Source organism: Poecilia formosa, unplaced genomic scaffold (genome assembly GCF_000485575.1).
Source record: "Poecilia formosa unplaced genomic scaffold, Poecilia_formosa-5.1.2 Scaffold375, whole genome shotgun sequence".
Lineage (NCBI taxonomy): Eukaryota > Metazoa > Chordata > Actinopteri > Cyprinodontiformes > Poeciliidae > Poecilia > Poecilia formosa.
This window is the reverse complement of record NW_006800314.1, coordinates 205,429-216,258: the sequence shown is the minus strand read 5'-3', so window position 1 is coordinate 216,258 and position 10,830 is coordinate 205,429. Positions and strand designations below refer to the sequence as shown.

The window sequence follows — 10,830 nt, the reverse complement described above, 5'->3', positions numbered from 1 at the left end:
GGCGGGAGGAGGGGGGACGGAGGGGGTTAGTGCAAAAAGAGGGAAGAAGAGTGTGAGGTAGAGTCAGGGACGCAGAAGGCGGGGCTAAAGTTTGCCTTGAAGTGAATGAGAGGGCAGGTTAGTTTACGCCGGGCACAACGATTGGTCCACCCACATGTCAATAACTGCATGGACACATATGTAGACTGGACGGTCCCACACTGGCATGCAAAGAGGCATGCACACACACACGCACGTACGTACGTGCGCACACACACACACACACACACACACACACGCATTCTCGCATGTAAGCGGTGCTTGGTAAGCACGCACATCCAGACAAATAAACAACCACACACACGTTTCGTCTTATTTTTCCTATGAAGATAAATAAGGGGCTCTTCCTATAAGGGAAGAAAAGGGAAAATAAGCATGACGAGGATGACTGGAAAAGAAGGAAGGAGGAAAGGCAGGAAGGAAGGAAGAAAGAGCTGGTAAAGAAGGTGTTCGTGTTTGTGCGACCAGTTGTGGGGTTTTTTTTTGTGTGTGCACAGAAAGACGAAGAGAAAGAGGAGAGGAGGAAGAGAGAGGAGGAGAGGTGCAGAACCTGGATAAAATTGGATCAAAAAGACGGCTTTGGATACAACAAGAGATGGATAAAATGTCGAGAGAAAAAAAATCAAAGAACTGTGTGAAAAATGAAATAAATAAATAAATAAATGAAACAAAAAAAAAAAAAGAAGGGGTGAGGGGGCGAGGAAGGGGGGCAACATCCAGCATGATTACGAAACAACGTCCTAGGGTTGGAGGAGGAGAGAAATGATAGGATAGAGGAAGAGGAGAAGAGTGGAGAGGTAGAAGAAGAACAAGAAGAAGAAGAGAAAAGAGGGGGGGCTGGGGGTAAGGAGAGATCAAGATGCTACAATGTTTTGTCTTTACCTTTTTGGTCCACTTCTACTCAAGCATAGGAAAAAAAAGAGGGAGAGAAAGAAAGAAAAGTCAGAGGGTGAAAGAAGGGGAGAGTGAGAAAGAGAAAAGGAAAGCAAGAAAGAAAGAAAGGAAGGAAGAAAGAAAGAAAGAAGCAAAGAAAGGAGGAAAAAGAAAGAAAAAGTTGCACAGATAAAGATTTCGGAGCTCATTCTCACCACAAACATTATTGTTCATGTAAAAAAAAGAAAGAAAAAAAAGAAAAAAGAGAAAGATAAAGAAACCCCGACATACTCCGCTCTTCTCCTCCTCCTCACCCCTCACCACCTCCCTCACCCCTCCTCCCCCAATTATCCCCCCGTTTTTCTTCCTCCTCCCCCCTCCCCCCGATCTCTCCTTCCCTCAATCAGGCTCCTGTGGAGAAAAGAGAGCAACTCCTGTGGCGTGAATCTGCAAAAGAGAAGCACACACACGCGTGCACACTCAAGCGCTTACCCCCCCTCCCGCAGACACACGCACACACACACGCACACACCTACACGCTTGCAGACACGCGTGACATTTTATGACAATTTGCAAATGCCCCACGGTTTGTTTTCTTCCCTTTTTCCCCCCTTTCTCTGCACCCCCTGTCCCTCCCTCTCCCCCTCTCTCTCCATCCTACTTTCTGTTTGTGATTCACACACACCAACATGCACACACACTCTTCCTGAGAAAAAAAAACATCTCATAAAACATCTCACTTTTAAAAATATATATATATATATATATATCCATCAATCTCTCGGGGAAATAGCTGACATCAGAAGGTGAAAGATCAAAAATCAAACCTGCATCATGACATAAGTAGGTTAAATCTGTGTTTCGTGTGTGTTACTGTGTCTTTTTTTGTTTGTTTTTTGTGTTTGTGTGTGTTGAATTGCATATTAACGCGTACTCACTGTAAGGGACACACTCGTACTGGATCTCCAGGTACTTGTACGTTCCGGGGCAGGGGTCTGGGAAGACGTCGACCCCAGCGACCACCACACACTGAGTCCGGTTGTTACATCTGAGGAACAGAACGGACGGATTGATGAGTCGGTCGATGAAACTGATGGAGTTAGAGGGAGGGGAAGAGAAAGGAAGTCGAGGGAGTAGCACAGAAAAAGAAGAGGCGAAGGATGGGCCATTGGCCTACTCTCTCTCTCTTTCTCTCTCTCTCTCTCTCGCTGAATATTGATCAGTTCTTCGAGGAAAACGCTGCTGAGTACACAGCTAAACATTCTGCAGTACTTACACACACACACGACACACAAGCCCAAGTATTGGTTTGGTGTAGTGTTTCCAACTAATCCACATTTATTATGTACGGCAACACACCGACACGCTGCGCACAAACCAGCAATAGCGTTAAACAGTTGACCTGCTTCCATCCAGAGCGCCCTCACATGTTGAAATAAGGTCATAATTTTCAGAATTTCTGGCGTTGCTCAAATGCCTCGTTGACGGTTTTTTTTTAAATATATAAATATATTTTGTCATGATACAGAAAGGAAATTGAGTGGGGGGTTTTTTCCACTGGTGACAGAAAGTAGCGTATAACTGTGACACGTAGAAAAAAGAATGTGAGGTTTTTTGAAGTTTTGTATGATTTTTAAAAAGTCTGAAAAGTGTGGCGTGCATGTAAATGTGTAGAGCCCCACTCGGTTAAGTGTTTGTAGAACCCCCTTTAGATGTAAATACAGCTGGAGGACCTTTGGCTCAGATCTGAAGAGTGAAAATACACAACCGGGCATCTTTGAAAAGCATAAATGGAGCCTCATGCGCGACCAAGGAGAATCCAGCAAGTGGTTTCTGAATGGTAAGTCAACAACGTAACACCTGTCTTTTCCAGCAGCCACTATACAGTGCATGCAGTGGTAAAACCAGCTGACAAGAGGTGCTGGAGCTCGGCTGGGGTTGCTAGGTAACGTTACAGTGCCTGTTGATTGCGGCATAACAACTGAGAGAGACCAAAAACAACGTTCATTTTTTTTATTTAAAAAAATGGCTGGGTGTTTGTTTTGTTTTGTTTTTTTAGAAGCTTTTGCTGTTTTTAGACACAGTTGAGATGCAAAAACCTGCAAAATGCAAATTTTACATCCCGTTCCCCTTTGAGGTACTTGCTTGCACTGGATTTCATCTAGAAGCTGAATGTGCGTGCCCTAAATTTCAGATTTTTCACTAAGAGTAAGAACATTTGAAAACCATACCTGATTTTTTATTTTTTTCACTTTGCAGTTTCGTGCTATTTTCAGTTGGCCTGTCAAACAAGATCCCAACACGAAACAGGAAGTCCTTGTTTGTAACGCGATGTAAGGTAAGAGAGGCAGCGCGCGTTATTCTCCTCACCCAGCGAACAAATCACACAGCTCAGCGGATACAAACCTCTGGGACATGATCTTTAGGGCATCAGGAAGGTAACACTGTGTGTTCTCCATCTGGAAGGGGTCGGCGTCACAGATCTTGTCGTCGGTGCGTCCGTAATTGGCCGTCTCCACCATCACAACATCACTTCCTGGGCAGCGCAGCTCTATGGGGTAGCCCTCGCACGCCAACTCCCTGCGCAGCAGCCCGAACGGCATGGCGGCCCGAGACATGGCTGCATGAGAGAGAGAGAAAGAGAGAGAGAGAGAGAAAGAGAGAGAGAGGCAAAGAGCGCCGTGGCAAAGGAATGTATGGGGGGGATGCAGAAAGACATGAGGAAAAATCAAATTCATGATCAGTTAGCAATTATTTGAACAATTTTCATTCTAAAAATAAAAATCGTTGTCGCAAAGGTGCTAAAACAAAATGTTTTTAAATGCAGACGCAGCACAAGAAAGTGGAAAAACATGGACGTAAATGAATAGATGAAATTTCAAAGAGCCTCTTCATAATGTCTTAAAGAGGCTCATTATTCCCTCAAAACACTTGAAGCTCATCATTTCTTTGACAATTTTTTTTCTTCATACTTTAGGCTTAATGGAAATTGAGTCAGAACAACAAATTAAAAATACCGAGCATGACTCATGAAACCAGCGCTGCGCTTCGTGATGCACAACACATAAAGATGGCAGCTAAAAGTATTTATCATTAAGTGTAAAAAACAAAAACTGGGATTTTAAAATGCTACACATTGGGAAGCGTTTTTGGATTTCCTGTCCAAATGTTTAGAGTAATTTTGGACTTTATTATTATTTTTTAACATACCATCCGCTGTATTTGTAAAAGGACATTTAAAAACAGCAATTACTGCTGACCAAAGGGCTGCACAATGAAAACAAAATAACAGAGAAGATAAAAACAACTGTAGAATAAAGCAAAGTATGATTAAAACCACAGAGCAAAAGTGACTTTAAGATTTATGAACAGCAGATAAATAGCTCACTTTTATAGAAAGATAAGTGGACAGACTATTAGGAGCAACTGGTCCTGGATGAGGTTTTGGGAGACAGTTAAAACATCGGATGAGCTAAGCTCAGAGTGTGTGATGAGATAGAGAAGAGATTTTAAAAAAGGTGGGAATGCCATTTAAACTTTTGAAAGCAAGTAAATTTTTCTCAAAACACATTCTAACGTGGACAGGAAGCCAGTGACGAGGCATTAAATCTAGAGCCAGGTGTTGAAAGTCATTTAGAAATCTTGCAGCAGCATTTTGTGCCAACTGTGAACGGCTAAGACTAATTTAAAGAGAATTACAGAAATCTAAATGCTCTCCCTAGGCGTGGCGGTGTTGGAAGGAGAGAATTCATTTTGGCCAGCCACCTCGGGTGGAAAACAAAAACAGGATTTGACAGCTGAATTGACTCAACTTTGAGGCCAGAGTCGATACAACTTTCATTAAATTTAAGCAACCCGAGTGGAGCGCCCTCCATCCCCTCTCATGTGGCCGAGGCAGCTCAGACAAAGTTGAGCAGAGGGTGACCTGTTCCGCTTGAAAGGAAAATAAACTTGGTAGTCATCAGCATAAAAAATGAAAGGCCGTGGTTTATTAAAAAAAAATAGCGCCAAGAGGCGATAAATTGATCATGAAAAGTAGCGGATCAAGCACAGAGCCCTGCGGTACTCCCCAAGGGAGAGAAACTGGGAACTCTGAACTCTCACAGACATTCCTGTGTGTGAGGCAGGCTCTAAACCAGTGATGCCTTCACGCTGCTGAAAGATGATAATATGGCTCAGAGTATCAAAGCTATCAGTGAAATATAACAGAACATGAAGCAGAAGCACAAAGCTAAAAAAAAAAAACAACATGCTGGAAGACTTCCAAAATGATTTAAGGAATCCCTTCACTTCTAAAATTAGCAAAAGCTGCTGGGCCAAAGCCAGTTTTGTGTTTTTTTGTTTGTTTTGTTTTTGTTTTTTGCCAGCAGGGTTTGAACAACAGTGTGTTTAAAAGCATTTGGCACTGGAGTAGAATGTCAATAATGGTGAAAATTGTGAGGTTCAGCTGTTGGAGAAACCTCCTTAAGAGTCTGGTGGTTTCAACCTGGCAACCAGTTTCTGTAAACAGGTGAGGGACGCAGCGACGTTGTTTTCGTTGCAATGAAATAACCTTTTAGTGAGAGGAAAAATAAGAATGTTTTAAAGATGCCACAAAGTTTTAAATTCCTGTTTGTGACAAGAGCGTAGAGGCCCCACTTCAAAGCACAACATTAAATATTCAGCATTGCTTACAAAGAAGAAACACCTTGATGTAATAAAGACTGAGAAAAGTCAGAACTAAGTCTTTAGTCTGTAGTTTGCATAACTCCTCTTTCAGGCAGCACACAATCAGGTGCGTTTTAGCGCTCAATGTGTTTATTATACTGAAGTGTTAAACTCTTTAAAATGCTAGCCTTTAGCATTTTAAAAACCAAGGATTTTTCTTTTTTAATCAGATGTTTCTTTTGCAATCGCTCTTCAAATTTCAAAGGTTGCTGACTCGCAAATTTAATTGCGATGACTGCATGCGGTAGCTGTGGAGAGGAAGACGTCAAAGAAAACCTGGTGGTGGCAGCATTAGGCTGCGGTGATGTTGTTCTTCAGTAGGAGAAAAAGAAGTTGATCAGAGTCGATGATGATGATGATGATGATGATGATGATGATGATGATGATGATGACGACGACGACGGACGGCACTAAACAAGGTTTGTCTTTTTCCTCTCGCTTCACACCTATGCACTTCTTCACGTTGGTCTATTACGCAGAATCCCAAACAAAATACACTGAAAATCCTTGTTGCAATGTGAAAACTATGTAAAAGTTCAAGGGTAATGGATTCTTTTCCCAAGTCGATTTATGTGACACTTTGCTTAAAACCGGTGGAGGGAAGGCTGCAACGCCCCGAGACTGCGTATCAAGCTTTAAAGATGAAATCCACATTGAAATTCCAGCTTGGTTCTCACTGGATGAGCTGCCACTCGCCTTCCAAGCCTGATAAAATGCATCCGTCACGCCTCCTTTTATCCACACTTTAGTGCTCCTGTCAGTTTCGGAGCCTTTAGTGCAAGATGCTCTAATAGGTATATATGCAGCCTTTTTGGAATCAGTTTTTGGGGGCTGTGATAAATGCTCCTGCTCCAGGTAAAGCAAACACTTAAGCTTTTTTTTTTTCTTTTTTTCCATCTGGGGATATGACATGAATAAATCATGGTAAATTTGAGCTCTTTTGTTAATGAATACAAACGACCGGTAAAGAGTGATTTTATTGTGTACTGGTTGTAAATTTTGTCACACCTGAATACCAATGTGCAGGATTTAACCTTTCATGCATGAATTATGATCCTTTGTGTCAGGATTTTTTCCATTCTTTTTTAATTTTTTTGATTTTCTTAAGGCATAAAAAAAGGTAGGACATTTTTCTATTATTATTTAATTTTTTTTAGGTGATCAATTGTAATTTTCTCCAAATACAAAGTTGTAGTATTGGTCTTTAGGGGTTATCTGATGTCACAATATTTTTTTTTTACCGTCTACAGTAGAAGGAGGGACCGGGTCTGTCGGCATGCTTTTTTGCCTGTCGGCCATTTTGGATTTAACAAAAATAATTTCTTGCATTTGCAGCTGATGGCCAGTAGTTGATAATTTATTTTATGATGCATTAGTGTCCACTTCAGTGGTCTGTGTGCATTTATAACAAAAATCCACAAGAAGCACAAGAAAATGGCTTTTAGACAGCTGTCCACTGTAGTGACCACTATGCATGAAAGGGTTAAGTGAAAAACATATAAAGTGTGATTTAAATAAAACTAGTATGGCGTTACAAAAGGACTTTTTAAATAAATATGTCCATTTTTAGCCATGTTCTGACATAACAGAACTTCGGGTTTATTGGGTTCTGTGTGGGTTTGTTTTGGTTTCACCAGGCTCCATTCTGTGCTTCAAACGGAGCACCAATATTCATGCTAAAGAGACATTTGCATGAGAAATTGAGCCAGTTCCTTTTAATTACCTGTCCTGATTTCATCAGTCATTAATTACCATGCCTGGGAATATTGATACATGCTAATGATTCCCCTGTGGATGTTGTAACAATTTGCTCAGATTGCCTAATTCAAACCCTGCAAAGATCAATGTTGGTCCCACAAATAAGGCTCTTAATGAATATAAAATATATATTTTTAAAACCACGTGCCCCTGGACTGTAACTGCACTTTGGATTCTGCATGCCGTCGGATCTGATAAGTTTATTAATTTTTCTTCTTGTTGCTGTTTTTTATTTGTTGTTTTTTTTTCACAGAATGAAGGTCTTTTCTGTCAGAAGGTTGTGAAAACAAAACAGCTTGGCAGGTTTCGATTCCTCCTCTTTGAGGGCCGTATTGTAACACGACCCGAGCAAAGTGAATCTTTACATGTCAGGAGAAAATCCCATTATCGTCACAGTAATCCAGCTTCCCACTTCGGCTCCAGTATCGTGCACACGCGGCAAGGAGGCCGGCTCTTGAGCGTCTCGGCCATGACGCGTCGCTGTCCACGGTGCTGAATAGCTGAACTTCAAATCTTTCCAGGTGTCATTAGTTATTTTATTTTTGTTTAATTTAAAAACACATGTTTATCCCCTGGCCTTTTGGACAAAGTGAGTTATTTTAGTGGCATCTATTTTCCTTATTTATATCTGTGTTGTTGTTGTTTTTTTAACTTTGTTATTCCTTTAAATTAATCTAATTGTGATGTTTTACTTTGCTTGTTGTTTTTAAGGTATTTTATAGATGAATGTGATTGGTTAACTGATCTGCACTGAGGATCAACCAGGATCAACTGACCTTTAGCTTCGCAGATCTTATAACAGTGAAGTGGTTCGACCCTTAGACCGTTATCAGTGAAATCGTAAGTAACTATATGTGGAAAGTTTGGACTTTCAGGTGCTTCCATTCACTACAGGGTTCGTTCAAATATCTTTGAAGAAACCTAAAACTCTTGTGAGAAAATAACTCTGGACAGACTTAGAGTTTGACAGAGGATTTCATCATACTTGTTATTACTGTACTGACGCAACGTATTATGTGTAGAAAACGAATATTTTCAACCACGTCCACTTCCTCCTGTGTTGTTTTACATAACCACAGAATGATCAACAAACGTAAAATATTATAGTGACACTGGCTGAATGTTAGAGTAAACACTGCTAATCAGAACTTAGGCAAAAATCACACCTGAGTGTCACAGTTTTAGTCCCAAATTACGATTTTGTTTTTTGTCACAGTTCTGATTCACTTGTGTGGTGAAAAACAGAGGCTGAGCTCATCACTGTCTGACTGACTGGCCTTTACTGAAACATTTTGCCTTTCGTATTGTCATGAAGTGTGTTTAAATTTAAAAACTGACGCCAAACTTGCAATGCATTAATCATTGAGATGATTATTGGGATTGGCTGATTCTTAGCAAAACCAGCTTCACTATAAATGGAGGTTAAAATTGTAATTTGATCCTATTCTTAGGGCAGAAAAATTTAAAGTCTTCTAAGGAAACTAATTTTACACAGATGTAAAGAGATGTGACAGAGACTGTGTCCAAAGAATATCAGCTTGACAGCTAGAATATTGCGTTGCGTTTAAACCTTTGTGAGTGAAAGTGGAGTGATTATATGAGCTTTTCAGCTACTTCCATTCACCAGTACTCAATCTTTTCCCAATCTCAGTAAAGCAAAAATTTTCTGGTGACAGAGCACAGCAGAGTACTCAAAGTTGAAAAAGAAATGCAAAGCTCTAGCTCTAACTGAATATTCCTCTAATTTTAGCACCACTAACTTTTTAATTTATTTACTTTTTTCTTACTATCAAACTTACCTTGACCAGAGGGGGCGACTTGAGCCAGGGTGAGAACCCCCACTGCCATGCACCACAGAGACACGGCCATGCTGAGCAGGAAGAGCTGGGACTTCACACCAGCAGCTGCAATTTGAGACCCTGGGGAGGGAGACAGAGAGAGCATCGGTAAAAAATGAGAGTGAAGAGCTGCATTGTCTTCTGTTTGTGTGCGTGCGTGCGTGCGTGCGTGTGCGCGAGCTGATGCAGGATGATCGGTAACCCACACAGAAAATGAAATGGATGCACGTGAAACAACATGGCAGAGCAGGAAGGGAGACAGAGTAATAGGGAGAGGCAGAGAGCAAAAAACAGAGATAACAATTGAACAATCCGTGCAGTGAAAAATCACTCAATCTGCTGCTGCCATGGCGACGGCGCAGGGCAGTCTCAAGGAGAAAGACGGAGGGAAAGGGGAGCGAGGAGGAGAGATACGCCGCCTTTATTTTGTCTGGGAGGGAGTGAGCGCGTTATCAGAGAGAGTTCGTGTTTTAAGTCCACAATTAGCCAGAGGCGAAACTGGCCGCTGACCCATGAAAGAGCCTTAATCTCCCACCATCCACCATCACACCATCGCTCTCTCTCTCTCTCCCTCTCTCTCTCTCTCTCTCTCTCTCTCACACACACACACACTCACTCGTGTGCAAAGGCAGACGGCTACACTCAGTTTAGGCCACTTTTCATTAATCCTAAATAAATGATGCTGCAGAGAACAACGGCCTCATCCACATCGGGCGTAACAAGGTAAACAGCTGACTGGAGGCGAGGCTGATCCCAGGGCTGCTTCATGAGGGGGGAACATAAGGGATGCAGGCGAATGGGCTACAAGAGAACAACAGTAATATGATTCCTGAATATAGACTGAACTCTTGGCCTCGGACAGAACGGCAGATAGAGGCTAAACTACAACATGCGCCGGATTGCGTTTCTTCTTCCTGCTTAGCATGCTAATCAGCGGGCCGCCGCAGGATGGTCGGAGAAGAAGCAAACATCCACGGCTGGAGGAGCGGCAGGCAGCGTGTGTCCATGTTGGGTTTTTTTTTTGTTTGTTACTTAATTAGAAGTTTTTACTTGTATAATCTTTGACCTTGTCAGTAGCTGCGGTCCTCCTGGGGGATCAGAGCCTGATTCTAATGAGGCGAAAACATGATGCCTGAGGTCCCGGTGAGAGCCGAGGGCGGAAGTTATGACACCAGCAGATTATTGTAAAATAAATAAATTATAAATAAATACATTAGGGGCATAGGTCGGCGGTGAACAATGTGTGAAAGTTAGTGCAATGCAAAATATTTGTCAGCAGCTTTGTGATTCTTTGTTGTTGTTGTGTTGTTTTTTTTTTTGCAAATAGATTTGTACCTTTAATAAAAGTATTTCTTGATATTCAGTCCAACCTGACTGAGCTTTAGACATTTTATAAAGAGGAATTTGTGCAAGAGACTCTTAAATGCAACAGCAGCGAAAGTTGGTTAAGAAAGAATTGACTGTTAGACTGAATACAAATTATTCATAAAGAAATTTTGATGACATAAATGTCCTACATCTTTACTGTAAAGTGAAGCTTTGTGTTGGTCTATTGCATAATATCTTTATGAAAATACACATATTGTAACATTGGTGATTTTATATTAATATAAAA

General features: G+C 41.4%; 1 protein-coding gene across 1 annotated transcript in view; it reads right to left on the bottom strand.

Annotated features, from left to right (window-relative positions):
• Positions 1-10,830, bottom strand: part of LOC103154173 (adhesion G protein-coupled receptor L1) — a 50,728-nt gene that overhangs the window by 23,839 nt on the left and 16,059 nt on the right. The window contains exons 2-6 of the mRNA XM_016662486.1: positions 9,177-9,296; positions 3,319-3,532; positions 1,851-1,960; positions 922-936; positions 128-164 (exon numbers count right to left, since the gene is read on the bottom strand). Of these exons, the coding sequence (XP_016517972.1) occupies positions 128-164; positions 922-936; positions 1,851-1,960; positions 3,319-3,532; positions 9,177-9,246 (446 nt within the window). The 5' untranslated portion in view covers positions 9,247-9,296. The remainder of the gene's footprint in view (positions 1-127; positions 165-921; positions 937-1,850; positions 1,961-3,318; positions 3,533-9,176; positions 9,297-10,830) is intronic.